General features: G+C 45.5%; 2 protein-coding genes across 2 annotated transcripts; both read right to left on the bottom strand.

Annotated features, from left to right (window-relative positions):
* Window positions 1-1,988: 1,988 nt before the first annotated feature.
* LOC308160775 (kelch-like protein 10) lies at window positions 1,989-3,832 on the bottom strand (the record flags this gene model as incomplete). Its single annotated transcript, XM_080534716.1, has 4 exons — window positions 1,989-2,363; window positions 2,451-2,600; window positions 2,713-3,306; window positions 3,413-3,832. 4 exons carry the CDS (start codon window positions 3,830-3,832, stop codon window positions 1,989-1,991), a joined length of 1,539 nt encoding a protein of 512 aa, XP_080390842.1.
* A 6,667-nt stretch (window positions 3,833-10,499) lies between these two features.
* Window positions 10,500-20,349, bottom strand: LOC308160774 (uncharacterized protein; the record flags this gene model as incomplete). The annotated part of the gene is made up of 8 exons (XM_080534715.1): window positions 10,500-10,865; window positions 10,953-11,102; window positions 11,215-11,811; window positions 11,918-12,401; window positions 18,561-18,895; window positions 18,983-19,132; window positions 19,245-19,823; window positions 19,930-20,349. 8 exons carry the CDS (start codon window positions 20,347-20,349, stop codon window positions 10,500-10,502), a joined length of 3,081 nt encoding a protein of 1,026 aa, XP_080390841.1.
* Between the last annotated feature and the right edge of the window lie 519 nt (window positions 20,350-20,868).

The raw sequence follows: 20,868 nt of genomic DNA, 5'->3' as shown, positions 1-20,868 counted from the left end.
GATATTGATGATGATGATTATAGATACTTCATTCATAACCAGATTAATGTTAGACATAGGAATGTAGATGTACTGTAGTTCAATGCACACTGTATTTACTGTGTAAACTAGTCTCAGGGAGATCACACTGAACACCAAAGGCTCAAAGATGATAGATCAACATGTCATGATGCATTGTTACACAGATCAAGCTTCATACACTCAAACTCAAAGGTTTTGATGTTCCACTAAGATCAAGCCTACACACATGCAGTTGGACAGTGGTGTGTTTTCCCTGAGTTGTTGGATGTACAGATGTCCCCTCTCCCTTGTGTGCAGTGTGCAGGGTGTAGTGTGCATGGTGTAGTGTGTAGTGGCAGTGTAGCTCTCGTGATGAGTAGCCCTGCCAGTCCAAATGGATGTCCTAATGGTAGAATCTTAGGTCATCCAGGGGAGAGATCCCCAGTTTGAGCCCTGCTGGTTACATCAATCCCACTCTGACCACCAGAGGGCAGCAGTGTATGCTCATAAGAGTTCGTCACATTGGGCCATGATGCTGTACTTATCTTATTTAAGTTCTTGCAGTCCAAAGAGAACAAGACTGTGATGACAGAGGCAGGACACTAAGGGAGTCTTGAGGAGAGAAATACCCACTGTGTTGTAATCACACATGACCATGACCCATCTTCCACTAATAGCATAAAGAAGTAAATATGTTTCCATTGTCAGTTTTGCTTTGAAGCACACTTCCACTTCAACATGGTTTTGTTTCCCATTCTTTTAGAGGTAAAACGGATATGACCCCTTGAACTTTAATCATGTGTGGTATTTGACATTTTAGATTTAGGGTCTGCTTTTGAGTGTGTTTATTTTCATGTTTCACCTGAACTTTTTGAAATTGTCCTCCTGCTTCCTCCTGCTGTGAGAATAGCGCTCCATCACTTTGTCAATGATGTTGTCCCTTTTCCACACAAAACACACACGCACACACACACACATGCATACGCGCGCACACACACACACACACACACACACACACACACGCACGCACGCACACACACACACACAGTAACACAGCTGTTATGAAACACACAAAATACATATCAATAATTTATACAGATGAGGTAGTTAGGTTTGGTTTGAGTTCAGAAACTCTGACCCTGGACCTTTTTAGATGCTTGTTTTGTTTTCATACAAATTGGATTTGACGTACTATGGGCATAAAGCAATAATGCTCAAAGGACATGATTGAAATGGTAAGATGTCAGGAAAGAAAGGCCTCTAGTCGCTGCCAGATAATGAAGTTGACCACACCAAGTCAATTCTGTGATGTAGGTGCAATAGCGACCACTGGCAGATTAGCCAGATCAGTCCAGTAATCTGCAACAGGGTTGACAATCATTTCAACATCTAACAATATATAAACAAATAAACAGGATAGTTACTGTCCTCCAAGATGGAGTCCCATTGACAATATCATTATCCGCACTCATAGTTCAGCAGCACATAACATAACTGTACAGATGACATATTGCATTCAATACCCACTAGGGGGCAACAAAGTAACTTTTTAAATATAACCTTGATGCCTGATCTGTCTTGAATGTGGGGTTGAAATGGATAGCTAATCTACATGATTGTTGTGTAGCCCAATATGTGTATGCATCTTTCAAGGCAAACGATAACATTCGTCTTTTGTTTGGAGGGTATTTACATGTAGACGTCAGATATACACGTATTGATGGACATTAATGGGCATGGGCTTGCCCAGCAAAGTTAAGACATGATTGCAAACTAGCATTCAATTAAAGCCTCCCTTATACGTTCATTGTAGAAAAATTATTGTACCACCCGGCCTGATAGAAGCAATAAGAAAGACAGAAATGTTATGTGATTTCCATGGGCACTTGAAGGATTTATTTGGATGGTTTCTGTCTCTGCCCAGATGGACTGCAGTGGGCAGGACCGGGTCATGTAGGGATGGGGGGTAATGGTGGGTAGATATGGTGTCAGACAGTAAGGATGCTATTGGAGGTGGACAGTTTGAGCTCCTCCCGGGGGTTCTGCAGGGTATCTCGCGGGGCAGCATACTCGAGCACATTGGGTAGTCCGTGCACCACACAGCAGCTAACGGCACTGCGGAGGATGCCCATGTCATGGGCGTCATGCCACTCATCTGTCTTCTCATCGTAGCACTCCACATTGCAGGTATCTGTGCCAGTGAACCACAGTGAACCGCCCACCACAAACAGAAGATCATCCACCACCTCGATGCCAAAGTTGCTCCGTGGGTTCAACATGGTGGGAACTGCGCGCCAGGTGTTGGTCTGGGGATTGTAGCACTCTGCGTGTCGCAGACAGTTGGCTCCATCAAAGCCGCCCACCTAAGAGAGGATAGGAGAAATGTGGGTCAATAACAGAATATCAGAACTTGAGCATAGATTTATTGTGTATTTTTATGTAGGTCTCACCGCATAGACCTGCTCCCCATAGGCGATGACCCCCAACCCACAACGTCGTCTTCTCATGGGGGCGATCAGAGTCCATTGGTTGGTCTCAGGGTTGAAGCACTCTGCTGTACACAGCCGCTCATTCCCATTGGAACCACCACATATGTATACCTAGAGTTAAGGCAACTTGTAAATTCATCCATCCTGGCTTTTTAATAGATTCATTGTACAATAGTTATCAAGTTGTGTTCCAGGTACAGTTAGTCTTACCTATTCCACTTACCTTTCCAAAAAGTGTGGTGGCACTGGCATCACTTCTCTGCTCATGCATGGGTGAGATGAGTGTCCACTGGTTGGTCTCAGGCTCATAGCACTCAGCAGTGTTGAGTCGCACATAGCCATCAAAGCCGCCCATGGCGTAGATGCAGCCACCCAGCACAGCCACACTGACGTAGCAGCGCCGTGAGTGCATGGGTGCCACTTGGTGCCAAGTGTGTGTGACTGGGTTGAACTTGCGCACACTACTGGAGTAGTCAACGTCGTAAAAGCCTCCCACGCAGTACACAAAACCATTGAGGTAGGCAGCACCGTGAAAGGCCCGTGCGCTCTCCTCCTCTCGAGTCACATTGACCCATCGGTCAGCCCGTGCATCATACGCCTCAATGCCATTGGTGAGGATGCCACCACACCAACCACCGATGGCCAGTAAGATGGCATAGGGCAGGCGAGGGCGGGTCAGAGGGTTGCTGCTGTCAGAGCTGAACATGGCCTTCAGTGCGTTGATGATGATGGGCTTGCAGTCATCATTGGCTCTCACCAGTGGATTATTCTTCACATTGTTCATGAAGTAGTCTGCTGTCATCAAGGCCATGCGTACCTAAGCAAACAGACACAGACAGATATGGACACAGAATGCAGTCGGCAGCCTTTATGAAATGCATCAAACATTTACGTGTTACGTGTGTTGTCCAACTCTCAGTCACCTTAGGCAACAGCACCGAGATCTGGGCTTCGCGGTCTTGAGGAGAATGGCCAATCCAGCACAGGATGGCCTCAAACACTACATCTTCCTGCTTCACATTCAGGTCGTCCTTCTCAATGATGTCACGAAACTGCCACAGCGAGAGTTCTAGGAACTCCTCGGAGCTACGCACCATCTCCTTAAAGTGATGCAGGATGAAGAGAGAGGACCTGCGCCTCAACTCATAGCAGGAGTAGAAGTCTGCAAACGTACAGATGCCAATGCAGTTCTCCGGGCACAGCTGGGCCTCTAGGTAGTCAGAGCAGGCTTGCACAATGCCCATGACAGAGAACTGATCTGCAGCCACCAGAAGCTGCTCCACATTCTCGTCAGTGACAGGCACAGAGCGTGTGTAGGCATACTCAATAATGAGACGCATCATGTCCGGTGACACACCAGGAATATTGTACACCCGCTTTTCTATGTTGTTCCAGACAATTGTGAAGAGAGCTCTGTGGGTCAGGGTTTAGAGAGGAGGGATATGATGGTCAGGAATCATCCATATACTGTACCAGATTTTCTCAATACTCTTTTCAATACAGCACAGCTATATAATAAACACCCTCTGCAAGTATATGACAATATAAAGAGGGGTACACAAATATTATGAATCAATAGTTGCATGCTATCTTTTATAGAATGTATCATTGCTGCCACAAAGAACAATGTGTAAGCTCTTGTAGGATCTGGCTATTTTCTTCTGATTATCCTTTGGATCCATGCCAAGTGAATCCCTGCCATCCATCATGGCCACATCCCCACAAAGTTAAGACACTCACCGGAAATAAGGACTGCAGCCGCAAAGGATATTCTTGTGTGCGTTGAAGTCGATGCCATTGACTTTAATCACCACGTCACAGAATTTTCCTTCCATCCTCTATCAAATGATGGTAAGTGTAGTGTCCTTGTTTTTCAATGAAAGACTACAATACGTTAAATGGAGTGGCCGACCAGAAACCACAAAGATCAAAATGTTCTGAGCCTTGACTGTCTTACACTAATGTTAGCTAGCCAGATTCTAGCTAGACACATTATTTAGACACATAGAAAGACAAACTAAAACACTAGAACAACAGTCACATGAACAACTACAGGACAGTCTTGTCAGATACGGTAGCTAATCAGTTTCGTGTTTGTAAATATGTCGTGTTGCCATCTGTCAGTGGGTATCATCATAACAAGGCAGTCATCACCCTGCAATTACTAAGGGTAGAGGGTAATAGAGGGTAATAGCGTGGCTAATGTTAACAAGCTAACGGTTGATAATGCTAACGTTTAGGACGTTATCACATCATTTCAGTCAGTCTAACTTGATAACTAAGTTGATAGTCTCTTTTTATCAGCACAGCACGTTTCATACACGTTTCAATAACACCGTAGCATCTCAGTAGAACTCACCGAGACGTTGCCTTCGGCAAATAGCAGCAGACGTGTAACTTCAGGGGCTACAGGTCTTTCAAGGTTCGGTGGATCTGGTTGGGGAAGATATTTCCTTTACTGAATATTTTAGAAAGCTATACTAGATTTACCGATAGTAACCACACACATATATTTTACTTACACGTGTTACTCCGTTCTCTGCCTCAACATGTCTGCTTCCAGTGGCGGTAGATATTGATAGATATCGGCTGGCCAATAGAGGGCGCTAGGGCGTTTTGAGGGACTTTAAGAACGTAATTGAACGGGAGAGCCTTCTTTATGCTGCCATCTTGTCCGTGTCTCAACCGGAAGCCTATATGGAGCATGTTCATCTGTGACAGAGTTAGAAACATTTGAGGAGTCACCAAGAGCCAAGTCAGGCTCAGAAATGGAGGATACTCTTTCTGGGTCACTTAGATATAAATCATGTTCATTAACTTTTCTGAAAATTCCTTTTGTTGATGAGCGTGACCTTGTTTGTTGTATTCCTACATGTCTAATGCCTTTATTAGTACAGGGATCACTAACACCCTGTGCAAAACCTCCACTGGCTGTGTACTGATGGTGTCTGTTAGTATAATGTCAGAGTACATTTACATTTACAGTCCCACAGAGTACATTTACATTTGTCAAAAATGGTCGTCTCTTTTTTGATATTAGCTGTGTTGATATTACCCCCCTGCCCCCCTCTACCCTTTCTGTCAGCCCTGAAAATAGGGTAACCATTATGTCATCATCCGATATGGATGTGCTTAACCATTACTGAAAAAATTAAAATGTCTGCATTAGGTAAGAGAAGATAAGTTGACATTGTGTATTGTACACGTATTGTTATTTACAAAAAAAACTGTTCTTAAAGGCAGACTAACTGCTTTTTAAAAGTTAACAGTTTGAACCCTCTCCTCCCCTCCTACCTCTCCCACCAACCCCTCTCCTCCACCCACCCCTCTCCTCCACCCTCTCCTCCCACCCTCCCCTTCTCCCACCCCTCCCCTCCTCCCTCCCCTCCTCTCACCCTCCTCCCTCCCCTCCTCTCACCCTCCTCCCTCCAACCCCTCCCCCTCCTCCAGGACTCGTGAGAGCCTTGCCTCCAACACCTCCAGCATCATGACGGAGAATAACAGACGTCAGAACTCTGCAATCCTGAGCCCCCGTCACATGATCCCCGGTCACCTGACCAGCGTCGGCCCGCCCTTCAACTTCCGCGCTAACCCACAACCCCCTGCTTCCGCGCAGAAGGACAAGCTGACCAAGCCCCCGACCCTGGCCTCCATCACTAGCGTCTGACAGACAGACAGACAGACAGACAGACAGACAGACAGACAGACAGATAGGCAGACACAGGCAGAGAGACAAACAGATGGACAGAGAGAGACAGACAGACAGACAGACTGACAGAGAGACACGCATACAGACAGACAGAGACAGACAGACAGACTGACAGACAGAGTCAGGCAGACAGACAGACAGACAGACTGACAGGCAGACAGATAGGTAGCGAGACAGACACACAGGCAGACAGACACACAGACAGACACACACACACACACACACACACACACAGAGAGACAGACAGACAAACAGGCAGACTGACAGACAGACAGACAGACCTAGAGAGACAGACAGACACACAGACGCACAGACAGACAAACTGACCTCCATCGCAGGCGTCTGATGGATGTACGGAGGGACTGATCGAGGTGGAGGAGATGGGAGCAACCCTGAAGCCCCCCCTTTCCCTCCCTAGGGATGATGGGACTGTTCGTGACACTGGCATGACTTCCACTTACTGTTCTTACTGCTTCTAGAACACTCTACTGCAAAAACAACAACAACAACAACAACAACAACAACAACAACAAGAAAACTAAAATATCCTCTCTACCCTGCCCCCTCCAGGATGTACCTGGCTTGGGACTGAAATGATTGTTATTTTTTGCCTTTTCCAGAATTCCTGGATGTTGTAACTGGAGAGAGTTGTTGCCAGGAGACACAGACTGTTGGAGGAACACTCATGGTGCGTTCACGACGTGTGTCTGAATTACCACTTTGAAATGTCTCATTTGGAAACTCGTTGTACAAAGATGATACCCGAGTTTCTGACTCAGAGGGTGTCAGAATCCACCAATGGGAAGCCTCGGTTACCTTTCACTCTGAGGTTCCAAGTCTCCGAGGTGTCATGACCTTAGACACCTCGCCCCCCCCCCGTCTGGGAGACTCTGGTGTCAACGCAGCGTTACCACGGCGACCAGAACTGGTCACCCTGTGACGACACACAACGTTACCACGACGACCAGAGACACAGCCTCCTGAGAAGCAGTGAACCAGGAAGAGCTCCAGAGGGTCTCTGATATGTGCAAAGTATTCTAGTTCCATCCTCCTATCCCTATAAGTTCTTTATTGTTGCGATCATGTATACTCAATTCTTTTAAATGTTTAAATGACCAAATACTTGGAGAAGAAAAAAACGTCATTAAAAAGATGTTGAAATGAGAATTTATGACTGGCAAACGTTTATTTATTTTTGGGGGTTGTATCTGTGTTTGAACCACCTGTGTTTTCACACACAATCATTTCATTGGATGAGAAATATCTTGCCCCACCCCTCCCATGGTGACACATTAAGTGTGATAGCTGTCAGCCTGTCATGTGTCTCAGACATACATACATACATACATACATACATACATACATACATACATACATACATACATACATACATACATACATACATACATACATACATACATACATACATACATACAGACAGACAGACACAATGAGGTGATACAATGGGACAGACTAGTTCATACAGGGGAGAGCTGTATCAGTGAGGAGCAAGACAGAGAGCTGAGCACTGATGTGGGAGACAGATCATAACCGTAAGTTGGTGTTTTTCATAGTTTTTCACTGTTTAATATGATTTGAATAAACTTGCATGCCTTTGTATCATCTCACAAAATGATGTAGCCCTAACATACTACAGTAGCCAACTGTATGTGACCAGCCTGTTAAGAAAGCCTCAACCTGATTTTGTGCAGCTGACTGTGATCTAGTAGGTTCAACTACATGAGGCCCTAGATAATAATAGATAATAATGACTGTGTCTAGACTAGTCAACAGTCTTTACAAAGGTCACTATTGACCAATCAGCAGAGCTATAAGACTGACAGAAGACTGTTGAATACACTCCTCTATGAAGGGTCAATTAGTTGGTTTACTGTATGTCTTTTTTATGTAAAAATGGGCTTGTGTGATCAAAGTTAACTTTTAGGGTTATAGAGAGACATTGTAAATATCCCTTGTTAGCTTCAGGAGAGAGAGATACTGTATATACAGTATCAGCATACTTTCATGTCCCTTTCCTATGCTGTAGTTTCTCACTTCACAGTTTTTAACTTTGGTCTCCTTTAATGTGCTGCGTGTGTTCATTGTTCAGGTTTACAGCAAGAGGTCCTTTGAGGAGAGAGTGGAGGAGACCCCTGGCTCTAAAATGAGTCTCTCTGGGGAGAGAGAGGAGGGGACCACTGCCTCTAAAATTAGTCTCTCTGGGGATGTTGAAGCCATGGGGTAAGAGAAGAGTCTCTGGAGGGCATTTACCATGAAGATGATGATATTGATGATGATGATGATTATAGATACTTCATTCATAACCAGATTAATGTTAGACATAGGAATGTAGATGTACTGTAGTTCAATGCACACTGTATTTACTGTGTAAACTAGTCTCAGGGAGATCACACTGAACACCAAAGGCTCAAAGATGATAGATCAACATGTCATGATGCATTGTTACACAGATCAAGCTTCATACACTCAAACTCAAAGGTTTTGATGTTCCACTAAGATCAAGCCTACACACATGCAGTTGGACAGTGGTGTGTTTTCCCTGAGTTGTTGGATGTACAGATGTCCCCTCTCCCTTGTGTGCAGTGTGCAGGGTGTAGTGTGTAGTGTGCATGGTGTAGTGTGTAGTGGCAGTGTAGCTCTCGTGATGAGTAGCCCTGCCAGTCCAAATGGATGTCCTAATGGTAGAATCTTAGGTCATCCAGGGGAGAGATCCCCAGTTTGAGCCCTGCTGGTTACATCAATCCCACTCTGACCACCAGAGGGCAGCAGTGTATGCTCATAAGAGTTCGTCACATTGGGTATTTGAGCCATGATGCTGTACTTATCTTATTGAAGTTCTCGAGTCCAAAGAGAACAAGACTGTGATGACAGAGGCAGGACACTAAGGGAGTCTTGAGGAGAGAAATACCCACTGTGTTGTAATCACACATGACCATGACCCATCTTCCACTAATAGCATAAAGAAGTAAATATGTTTCCATTGTCAGTTTTGCTTTGAAGCACACTTCCACTTCAACATGGTTTTGTTTCCCATTCTTTTAGAGGTAAAACGGATATGACCCCTTGAACTTTAATCATGTGTGGTATTTGACATTTTAGATTTAGGGTCTGCTTTTGAGTGTGTTCATTTTCATGTTTCACCTGAACTTTTTGAAATTGTCCTCCTGCTTCCTCCTGCTGTGAGAATAGCGCTCCATCACTTTGTCAATGATGTTGTCCCTTTTTCACACAAAACACACACGCACACACATGCATACGCGCGCGCACACACACACACACACACACGCACGCACGCACGCACGCACGCACGCACGCACGCACACACACACACACACACACACACAGTAACACAGCTGTTATGAAACACACAAAATACATATCAATAATTTATACAGATGAGGTAGTTAGGTTTGGTTTGAGTTCAGAAACTCTGACCCTGGACCTTTTTAGATGCTTGTTTTGTTTTCATACAAATTGGATTTGACGTACTATGGGCATAAAGCAATAATGCTCAAAGGACATGATTGAAATGGTAAGATGTCAGGAAAGAAAGGCCTCTAGTCGCTGCCAGATAATGAAGTTGACCACACCAAGTCAATTCTGTGATGTAGGTGCAATAGCGACCACTGGCAGATTAGCCAGATCAGTCCAGTAATCTGCAACAGGGTTGACAATCATTTCAACATCTAACAATATATAAACAAATAAACAGGATAGTTACTGTCCTCCAAGATGGAGTCCCATTGACAATATCATTATCCGCACTCATAGTTCAGCAGCACATAACTGTACAGATGACATATTGCATTCAATACCCACTAGGGGGCAACAAAGTAACTTTTTAAATATAACCTTGATGCCTGATCTGTCTTGAATGTGGGGTTGAAATGGATAGCTAATCTACATGATTGTTGTGTAGCCCAATATGTGTATGCATCTTTCAAGGCAAACGATAACATTCGTCTTTTGTTTGGAGGGTATTTACATGTAGACGTCAGATATACACGTATTGATGGACATTAATGGGCATGGGCTTGCCCAGCAAAGTTAAGACATGATTGCAAACTAGCATTCAATTAAAGCCTCCCTTATACGTTCATTGTAGAAAAATTATTGTACCACCCGGCCTGATAGAAGCAATAAGAAAGACAGAAATGTTATGTGATTTCCATGGGCACTTGAAGGATTTATTTGGATGGTTTCTGTCTCTGCCCAGATGGACTGCAGTGGGCAGGACCGGGTCATGTAGGGATGGGGGGTAATGGTGGGTAGATATGGTGTCAGACAGTAAGGATGCTATTGGAGGTGGACAGTTTGAGCTCCTCCCGGGGGTTCTGCAGGGTATCTCGCGGGGCAGCATACTCGAGCACATTGGGTAGTCCGTGCACCACACAGCAGCTAACGCCTCTGCGGAAGATGCCCATGTCATGGGCGTCATGCCACTCATCTGTCTTCTCATCGTAGCACTCCACATTGCAGGTATCTGTGCCAGTGAAGCCGCCCACCACAAACAGAAGATCATCCACCACCTCGATGCCAAAGTTGCTCCGTGGGTTCAACATGGTGGGAACTGCGCGCCAGGTGTTGGTCTGGGGATTGTAGCACTCTGCGTGTCGCAGACGGTTGGCTCCATCAAAGCCGCCCACCTAAGAGAGGATAGGAGAAATGTGGGTCAATAACAGAATATCAGAACTTGAGCATAGATTTATTGTGTATTTTTATGTAGGTCTCACCGCATAGACCTGCTCCCCAAAGGCGATGACCCCCAACCCACAACGTCGTCTTCTCATGGGGGCGATCAGAGTCCATTGGTTGGTCTCAGGGTTGAAGCACTCTGCTGTACACAGCCGCTCATTCCCATTGGAACCACCACATATGTATACCTAGAGTTAAGGCAACTTGTAAATTCATCCATCCTGGCTTTTTAATAGATTCATTGTACAATAGTTATCAAGTTGTGTTCCAGGTACAGTTAGTCTTACCTATTCCACTTACCTTTCCAAAAAGTGTGGTGGCACTGGCATCACTTCTCTGCTCATGCATGGGTGAGATGAGTGTCCACTGGTTGGTCTCAGGCTCATAGCGCTCAGCAGTGTTGTGTCGCACATAGCCATCAAAGCCGCCCATGGCGTAGATGCAGCCACCCAGCACAGCCACACTGACCCAGCAGCGCCGTGAGTGCATGGGTGCCACTTGGTGCCAAGTGTGTGTGACTGGGTTGAACTTGCGCACACTACTGAAGTAGTCAACGTCGACAACATCGTCAAAGCCTCCCACGCAGTACACAAAACCATTGAGGTAGGCAGCACCGTGGTAGGCCCGTGCGCTCTCCTGAGTCACATTGACCCATCGGTCAGCCCGTGCATCATACGCCTCAATGCCATTGGTGGGGCTGCTACCACAACAACCACCGATGGCCAGTAAGATGGCATAGGGCAGGCGAGGGCGGGTCAGAGGGTTGCTGCTGTCAGAGCTGAACATGGCCTTCAGTGCGTTGATGATGATGGGCTTGCAGTCATCATTGGCTCTCACCAGTGGATTATTCTTCACATTGTTCATGAAGTAGTCTGCTGTCATCAAGGCCATGCGTACCTAAGCAAACAGACACAGACAGATATGGACACAGAATGCAGTCGGCAGCCTTTATGAAATGCATCAAACATTTACGTGTTACGTGTGTTGTCCAACTCTCAGTCACCTTAGGCAACAGCACCGAGATCTGGGCTTCGCGGTCTTGAGGAGAATGGCCAATCCAGCACAGGATGGCCTCAAACACTACATCTTCCTGCTTCACATTCAGGTCGTCCTTCTCAATGATGTCACGAAACTGCCACAGCGAGAGTTCTAGGAACTCCTCGGAGCTACGCACCATCTCCTTAAAGTGATGCAGGATGAAGAGAGAGGACCTGCGCCTCAGCTCATAGCAGCAGTAGAAGTCTGCAAACTTACAGATGCCAATGCAGTTCTCCGGGCACAGCTGGGCCTCTAGGTAGTCAGAGCAGGCTTGCACAATGCCCATGACAGAGAACTGATCTGCAGCCACCAGAAGCTGCTCCACATTCTCGTCAGTGACAGGCACAGAGCGTGTGTAGGCATACTCAATAATGAGACGCATCATGTCCGGTGACACACCAGGAATATTGTACACCCGCTTTTTGTTCCAGACAATTGTGAAGAGAGCTCTGTGGGTCAGGGTTTAGAGAGGAGGGATATGATGGTCAGGAATCATGCATATACTGTACCAGATTTTCTCAATACTCTTTTCAATACAGCACAGCTATATAATAAACACCCTCTGCAAGTATATGACAATATAAAGAGGGGTACACAAATATTATGAATCAATAGTTGCATGCTATCTTTTATAGAATGTATCATTGCTGCCACAAAGAACAATGTGTAAGCTCTTGTAGGATCTGGCTATTTTCTTCTGATTATCCTTTGGATCCATGCCAAGTGAATCCCTGCCATCCATCATGGCCACATCCCCACAAAGTTAAGACACTCACCGGAAATATGGACTGCAGCCGCAAAGGATATTCTTGTGTGCGTTGAAGTCGATGCCATTGACTTTAATCACCACGTCACAGAATTTTCCTTCCATCCTCTATCAAATGATGGTAAGTGTATTGTCCTTGTTTTTCAATGAAGGACTACAATACGTTAAATGGAGTGGCCGACCAGAAACCACAAAGATCAAAATGTTCTGAGCCTTGACTGTCTTACACTAATGTTAGCTAGCCAGATTCTAGCTAGACACATTATTTAGACACATAGAAAGACAAACTAAAACACTAGAACAACAGTCACATGAACAACTACAGGACAGTCTTGTCAGATACGGTAGCTAATCAGTTTCGTGTTTGTAAATATGTCGTGTTGCCATCTGTCAGTGGGTATCATCATAACAAGGCAGTCATCACCCTGCAATTACTAAGGGTAGAGGGTAATAGAGGGTAATAGCGTGGCTAATGTTAACAAGCTAACGGTTGATAATGCTAACGTTTAGGACGTTATCACATCATTTCAGTCAGTCTAACTTGATAACTAAGTTGATAGTCTCTTTTTATCAGCACAGCACGTTTCATACACGTTTCAATAACACCGTAGCATCTCAGTAGAACTCACCGAGACTTTGCCTTCGGCAAATAGCAGCAGACGTGTAACTTCAGGGGCTACAGGTCTTTCAAGGTTCGGTGGATCTGGTTGGGGAAGATATTTCCTTTACTGAATATTTTAGAAAGCTATACTAGATTTACCGATAGTAACCACACACATATATTTTACTTACACGTGTTACTCCGTTCTCTGCCTCAATATGTCTGCTTCCAGTGGCGGTAGATATTGATAGATATCGGCTGGCCAATAGAGGGCGCTAGGGCGTTTTGAGGGACTTTAAGAACGTAATTGAACGGGAGAGCCTTCTTTATGCTGCCATCTTGTCCGTGTCTCAACCGGAAGCCTATATGGAGCATGTTCATCTGTGACAGAGTTAGAAACATTTGAGGAGTCACCAAGAGCCAAGTCAGGCTCAGAAATGGAGGATACTCTTTCTGGGTCACTTAGATATAAATCATGTTCATTAACTTTTCTGAAAATTCCTTTTGTTGATGAGCGTGACCTTGTTTGTTGTATTCCTACATGTCTAATGCCTTTATTAGTACAGGGATCACTAACACCCTGTGCAAAACCTCCACTGGCTGTGTACTGATGGTGTCTGTTAGTATAATGTCAGAGTACATTTACATTTACAGTCCCACAGAGTACATTTACATTTGTCAAAAATGGTCGTCTCTTTTTTGATATTAGCTGTGTTGATATTACCCCCCTGCCCCCCTCTACCCTTTCTGTCAGCCCTGAAAATAGGGTAACCATTATGTCATCATCCGATATGGATGTGCTTAACCATTACTGAAAAAATTAAAATGTCTGCATTAGGTAAGAGAAGATAAGTTGACATTGTGTATTGTACACGTATTGTTATTTACAAAAAAAACTGTTCTTAAAGGCAGACTAACTGCTTTTTAAAAGTTAACAGTTTGAACCCTCTCCTCCCCTCCTACCTCTCCCACCAACCCCTCTCCTCCACCCACCCCTCTCCTCCACCCTCTCCTCCCACCCTCCCCTTCTCCCACCCCTCCCCTCCTCCCTCCCCTCCTCCCTCCCCTCCTCTCACCCTCCTCCCTCCAACCCCTCCCCCTCCTCCAGGACTCGTGAAAGCCTTGCCTCCAACACCTCCAGCATCATGACGGAGAATAACAGACGTCAGAACTCTGCAGTCCTGAGCCCCCGTCACATGATCCCCGGTCACCTGACCAGCGTCGGCCCGCCCTTCAACTTCCGCGCTAACCCACAACCCCCTGCTTCCGCGCAGAAGGACAAGCTGACCAAGCCCCCGACCCTGGCCTCCATCACTAGCGTCTGACAGACAGACAGACAGACAGACAGACAGACAGACAGACAGACAGATAGGCAGACACAGGCAGAGAGACAAACAGATGGACAGAGAGAGACAGACAGACAGACAGACTGACAGAGAGACACTTATACAGACAGACAGAGACAGACAGACAGACTGACAGACAGAGTCAGGCAGACAGACAGACAGACAGACTGACAGGCAGACAGATAGGTAGCGAGACAGACACACAGGCAGACAGACACACAGACAGACACACACACACACACACACACACACACAGAGAGAGACAGACAGACAAACAGGCAGACTGACAGACAGACAGACAGACCTAGAGAGACAGACAGACACACAGACGCACAGACAGACAAACTGACCTCCATCGCAGGCGTCTGAAGGATGTACGGAGGGACTGATCGAGGTGGAGGAGATGGGAGCAACCCTGAAGCCCCCCCCCCCCCCCCCCCCCCCCCCCCTTTCCCTCCCTAGGGATGATGGGACTGTTCGTGACACTGGCATGACTTCCACTTACTGTTCTTACTGCTTCTAGAACACTCTACTGCAAAAACAACAACAACAACAACAACAAGAAAACTAAAATATCCTCTCTACCCTGCCCCCTCCAGGATGTACCTGGCTTGGGACTGAAATGATTGTTATTTTTTGCCTTTTCCAGAATTCCTGGATGTTGTAACTGGAGAGAGTTGTTGCCAGGAGACACAGACTGTTGGAGGAACACTCATGGTGCGTTCACGACGTGTGTCTGAATTACCACTTTGAAATGTCTCATTTGGAAACTCGTTGTACAAAGATGATACCCGAGTTTCTGACTCAGAGGGTGTCAGAATCCACCAATGGGAAGCCTCGGTTACCTTTCACTCTGAGGTTCCAAGTCTCCGAGGTGTCATGACCTTAGACACCTCGCCCCCCCCCCCCCCGTCTGGGAGACTCTGGTGTCAACGCAGCGTTACCACGGCGACCAGAACTGGTCACCCTGTGACGACACACAACGTTACCACGACGACCAGAGACACAGCCTCCTGAGAAGCAGTGAACCAGGAAGAGCTCCAGAGGGTCTGATATGTGCAAAGTATTCTAGTTCCATCCTCCTATCCCTATAAGTTCTTTATTGTTGCGATCATGTATACTCAATTCTTTTAAATGTTTAAATGACCAAATACTTGGAGAAGAAAAAAACGTCATTAAAAAGAATAATGTTGAAATGAGAATTTATAACTGGCAAAAGTTTATTTATTTTTGGGGGTTGTATCTGTGTTTGAACCACCTGTGTTTTCACACACAATCATTTCATTGGATGAGAAATATCTTGCCCCAGCCCTCCCATGGTGACACATTAAGTGTGATAGCTGTCAGCCTGTCATGTGTCTCAGACATACATACATACATACATACATACATACATACATACATACATACATACATACAGACATACATACATACATACATACAGACAGACACAATGAGGTGATACAATGTGGACAGACTAGTTCATACAGGGGAGAGCTGTATCAGTGAGGAGCAAGACAGAGAGCTGAGCACTGATGTGGGAGACAGATCATAACCGTAAGTTGGTGTTTTTCATAGTTTTTCACTGTTTAATATGATTTGAATAAACTTGCATGCCTTTGTATCATCTCACAAAATGATGTAGCCCTAACATACTACAGTAGCCAACTGTATGTGACCAGCCTGTTAAGAAAGCCTCAACCTGATTTTGTCCAGCTGACTGTGATCTAGTAGGTTCAACTACATGAGGCCCTAGATAATAATAGATAATAATGACTGTGTCTAGACTAGTCAACAGTCTTTACAAAGGTCACTATTGACCAATCAGCAGAGCTATAAGACTGACAGAATACTGTTGAATACACTCCTCTATGAAGGGTCAATTAGTTGGTTTACTGTATGTCTTATTTATGTAAAAATGGGCTTGTGTGATCAAAGTTAACTTTTAGGGTTATAGAGAGACATTGTAAATATCCCTTGTTAGCTTCAGGAGAGAGAGATACTGTATATACAGTATCAGCATACTTTCATGTCCCTTTCCTATGCTGTAGTTTCTCACTTCACAGTTTTTAACTTTGGTCTCCTTTAATGTGCTGCGTGTGTTCATTGTTCAGGTTTACAGCAAGAGGTCCTTTGAGGAGAGAGTGGAGGAGACCCCTGGCTCTAAAATGAGTCTCTCTGGGGAGAGAGAGGAGGGGACCACTGCCTCTAAAATTAGTCTCTCTGGGGATGTTGAAGCCATGGGGTAAGAGAAGAGTCTCTGGAGGGCATTTACCATGAAGATGATGATATTGATGATGATGATTATAGATACTTCATTCATAACCAGATTAATGTTAGACATAGGAATGTAGATGTACTGTAGTTCAATGCACACTGTATTTACTGTGTAAACTAGTCTCAGGGAGATCACACTGAACACCAAAGGCTCAAAGATGATAGATCAACATGTCATGATGCATTGTTACACAGATCAAGCTTCATACACTCAAACTCAAAGGTTTTGATGTTCCACTAAGATCAAGCCTACACACATGCAGTTGGACAGTGGTGTGTTTTCCCTGAGTTGTTGGATGTACAGATGTCCCCTCTCCCTTGTGTGCAGTGTGCAGGGTGTAGTGTGTAGTGTGCATGGTGTAGTGTGTAGTGGCAGTGTAGCTCTCGTGATGAGTAGAACTATGAGTAGTAACTGCTGGTTACATCAATCCCACTCTGACCACCAGAGGGCAGCAGTGTATGCTCATAAGAGTTGGTCACATTGGGTATTTGAGACAGTCATGATGCTGTACTTATCTTATTGAAGTTCTTGCAGTCCAAAGAGAACAAGACTGTGATGACAGAGGCAGCAGAACACTAAGGGAGTCTGGAGGAGAGAAATACCCACTGTGTTGTAATCACACATGACCATGACCCATCTTCCACTAATAGCATATCTGCCAGATAATGAAGTTGACCACACCAAGTCAATAATTTATACAGATGAGGTAGTTAGGTTTGGTTTGAGTTCAGAAACTCTGACCCTGGACCTTTTTAGATGCTTGTTTTGTTTTCATACAAATTGGATTTGACGTACTATGGGCATAAAGCAATAATGCTCAAAGGACATGATTGAAATGGTAAGATGTCAGGAAAGAAAGGCCTCTAGTCGCTGCCAGATAATGAAGTTGACCACACCAAGTCAATTCTGTGATGTAGGTGCAATAGCGACCACTGGCAGATTAGCCAGATCAGTCCAGTAATCTGCAACAGGGTTGACAATCATTTCAACATCTAACAATATATAAACAAATAAACAGGATAGTTACTGTCCTCCAAGATGGAGTCCCATTGACAATATCATTATCCGCACTCATAGTTCAGCAGCACATAACTGTACAGATGACATATTGCATTCAATACCCACTAGGGGGCAACAAAGTAACTTTTTAAATATAACCTTGATGCCTGATCTGTCTTGAATGTGGGGTTGAAATGGATAGCTAATCTACATGATTGTTGTGTAGCCCAATATGTGTATGCATCTTTCAAGGCAAACGATAACATTCGTCTTTTGTTTGGAGGGTATTTACATGTAGACGTCAGATATACACGTATTGATGGACATTAATGGGCATGGGCTTGCCCAGCAAAGTTAAGACATGATTGCAAACTAGCATTCAATTAAAGCCTCCCTTATACGTTCATTGTAGAAAAATTATTGTACCACCCGGCCTGATAGAAGCAATAAGAAAGACAGAAATGTTATGTGATTTCCATGGGCACTTGAAGGATTTATTTGGATGGTTTCTGTCTCTGCCCAGATGGACTGCAGTGGGCAGGACCGGGTCATGTAGGGATGGGGGGTAATGGTGGGTAGATATGGTGTCAGACAGTAAGGATGCTATTGGAGGTGGACAGTTTGAGCTCCTCCCGGGGGTTCTGCAGGGTATCTCGCGGGGCAGCATACTCGAGCACATTGGGTAGTCCGTGCACCACACAGCAGCTAACGCCACTGCGGAAGATGCCCATGTCATGGGCGTCATGCCACTCATCTGTCTTCTCATCGTAGCACTCCACATTGCAGGTACCTGTGCCAGTGAAGCCGCCCACCACAAACAGAAGATCATCCACCACCTCGATGCCAAAGTTGCTCCGTGGGTTCAACATGGTGGGAACTGCGCGCCAGGTGTTGGTCTGGGGATTGTAGCACTCTGCGTGTCGCAGACAGTTGGCTCCATCAAAGCCGCCCACCTAAGAGAGGATAGGAGAAATGTGGGTCAATAACAGAATATCAGAACTTGAGCATAGATTTATTGTGTATTTTTATGTAGGTCTCACCGCATAGACCTGCTCCCCATAGGCGATGACCCCCAACCCAATGCGGCGGCTTCTCATGGGGGCGATCAGAGTCCATTGGTTGGTCTCAGGGTTGAAGCACTCTGCTGTACACAGCCGCTCATTCCGATTGTTACCACCACATATGTATACCTAGAGTTAAGGCAACTTGTAAATTCATCCATCCTGGCTTTTTAATAGATTAATTGTACAATAGTTATTAAGTTGTGTTCCAGGTACAGTTAGTCTTACCTATTCCACTTACCTTTCCAAAAAGTGTGGTGGCACTGGCATCACTTCTCTGCTCATGCATGGGTGAGATGAGTGTCCACTGGTTGGTCTCAGGCTCATAGCGCTCAGCAGTGTTGAGTCGCACATAGCCATCAAAGCCGCCCATGGCGTAGATGCAGCCACCTAGCACAGCCACACTGACGTAGCAGCGCCGTGAGTGCATGGGTGCCACTTGGTGCCAAGTGTGTGTGACTGGGTTGAACTTGCGCACACTACTGAAGTCGTCAAAGCCTCCCACGCAGTACACAAAACCATTGAGGTAGGCAGCACCGTGGTAGGCCCGTGCGCTCTCCTCAGTCACATTGACCCATCGGTCAGCCCGTGCATCATACGCCTCAATGCCATTGGTGGGGCTGCCACCACACCAACCACCGATGGCCAGTAAGATGGCATAGGGCAGGCGAGGGCGGGTCAGAGGGTTGCTGCTGTCAGAGCTGAACATGGCCTTCAGTGCGTTGATGATGATGGGCTTGCAGTCATCATTGGCTCTCACCAGTGGATTATTCTTGACATTGTTCATGAAGTAGTCTGCTGTCATCAAGGCCATGCGTACCTAAGCAAACAGACACAGACAGATATGGACACAGAATGCAGTCGGCAGCCTTTATGAAATGCATCAAACATTTACGTGTTACGTGTGTTGTCCAACTCTCAGTCACCTTAGGCAACAGCACCGAGATCTGGGCTTTGCGGTCTTGAGGAGAATGGCCAATCCAGCACAGGATGGCCTCAAACACTACATCTTCCTGCTTCACATTCAGGTCGTCCTTCTCAATGATGTCACGAAACTGCCACAGCGAGAGTTCTAGGAACTCCTTGGAGCTACGCACCATCTCCTTAAAGTGATGCAGGATGAAGAGAGAGGACCTGCGCCTCAGTTCATAGCAGGAGTAGAAGTCTGCAAACGTACAGATGCCAATGCAGTTCTCCGGGCACAGCTGGGCCTCTAGGTAGTCAGAGCAGGCTTGCACAATGCCCATGACAGAGAACTGATCTGCAGCCACCAGAAGCTGCTCCACATTCTCGTCAGTGACAGGCACAGAGCGTGTGTAGGCATACTCAATAATGAGACGCATCATGTCCGGTGACACACCAGGAATATTGTACACCCGCTTTTTGTTCCAGACAATTGTGAAGAGAGCTCTGTGGGTCAGGGTTTAGAGAGGAGGGATATGATGGTCAGGAATCATCCATACTGTACCTGATTTTCTCAATACTCTTTTCAATACAGCACAGCTATATAATAAACACCCTCTGCAAGTATATGACAATATAAAGAGGGGTACACAAATATTATGAATCAATAGTTGCATGCTATCTTTTATAGAATGTATCATTGCTGCCACAAAGAACAATGTGTAAGCTCTTGTAGGATCTGGCTATTTTCTTCTGATTATCCTTTGGATCCATGCCAAGTGAATCCCTGCCATCCATCATGGCCACATCCCCACAAAGTTAAGACACTCACCGGAAATATGGACTGCAGCCGCAAAGGATATTCTTGTGTGCGTTGAAGTCGATGCCATTGACTTTAATCACCACGTCACAGAATTTTCCTTCCATCCTCTATCAAATGATGGTAAGTGTAGTGTCCTTGT

This window comes from Nansenia antarctica (assembly GCF_963989245.1).
Source record: "Nansenia antarctica genome assembly, chromosome: 6".
NCBI classification, from domain to species: domain Eukaryota; kingdom Metazoa; phylum Chordata; class Actinopteri; order Argentiniformes; family Microstomatidae; genus Nansenia; species Nansenia antarctica.
Note: the sequence above shows the minus strand (reverse complement) of the source record. Positions and strands in the feature narration are given on the sequence as shown.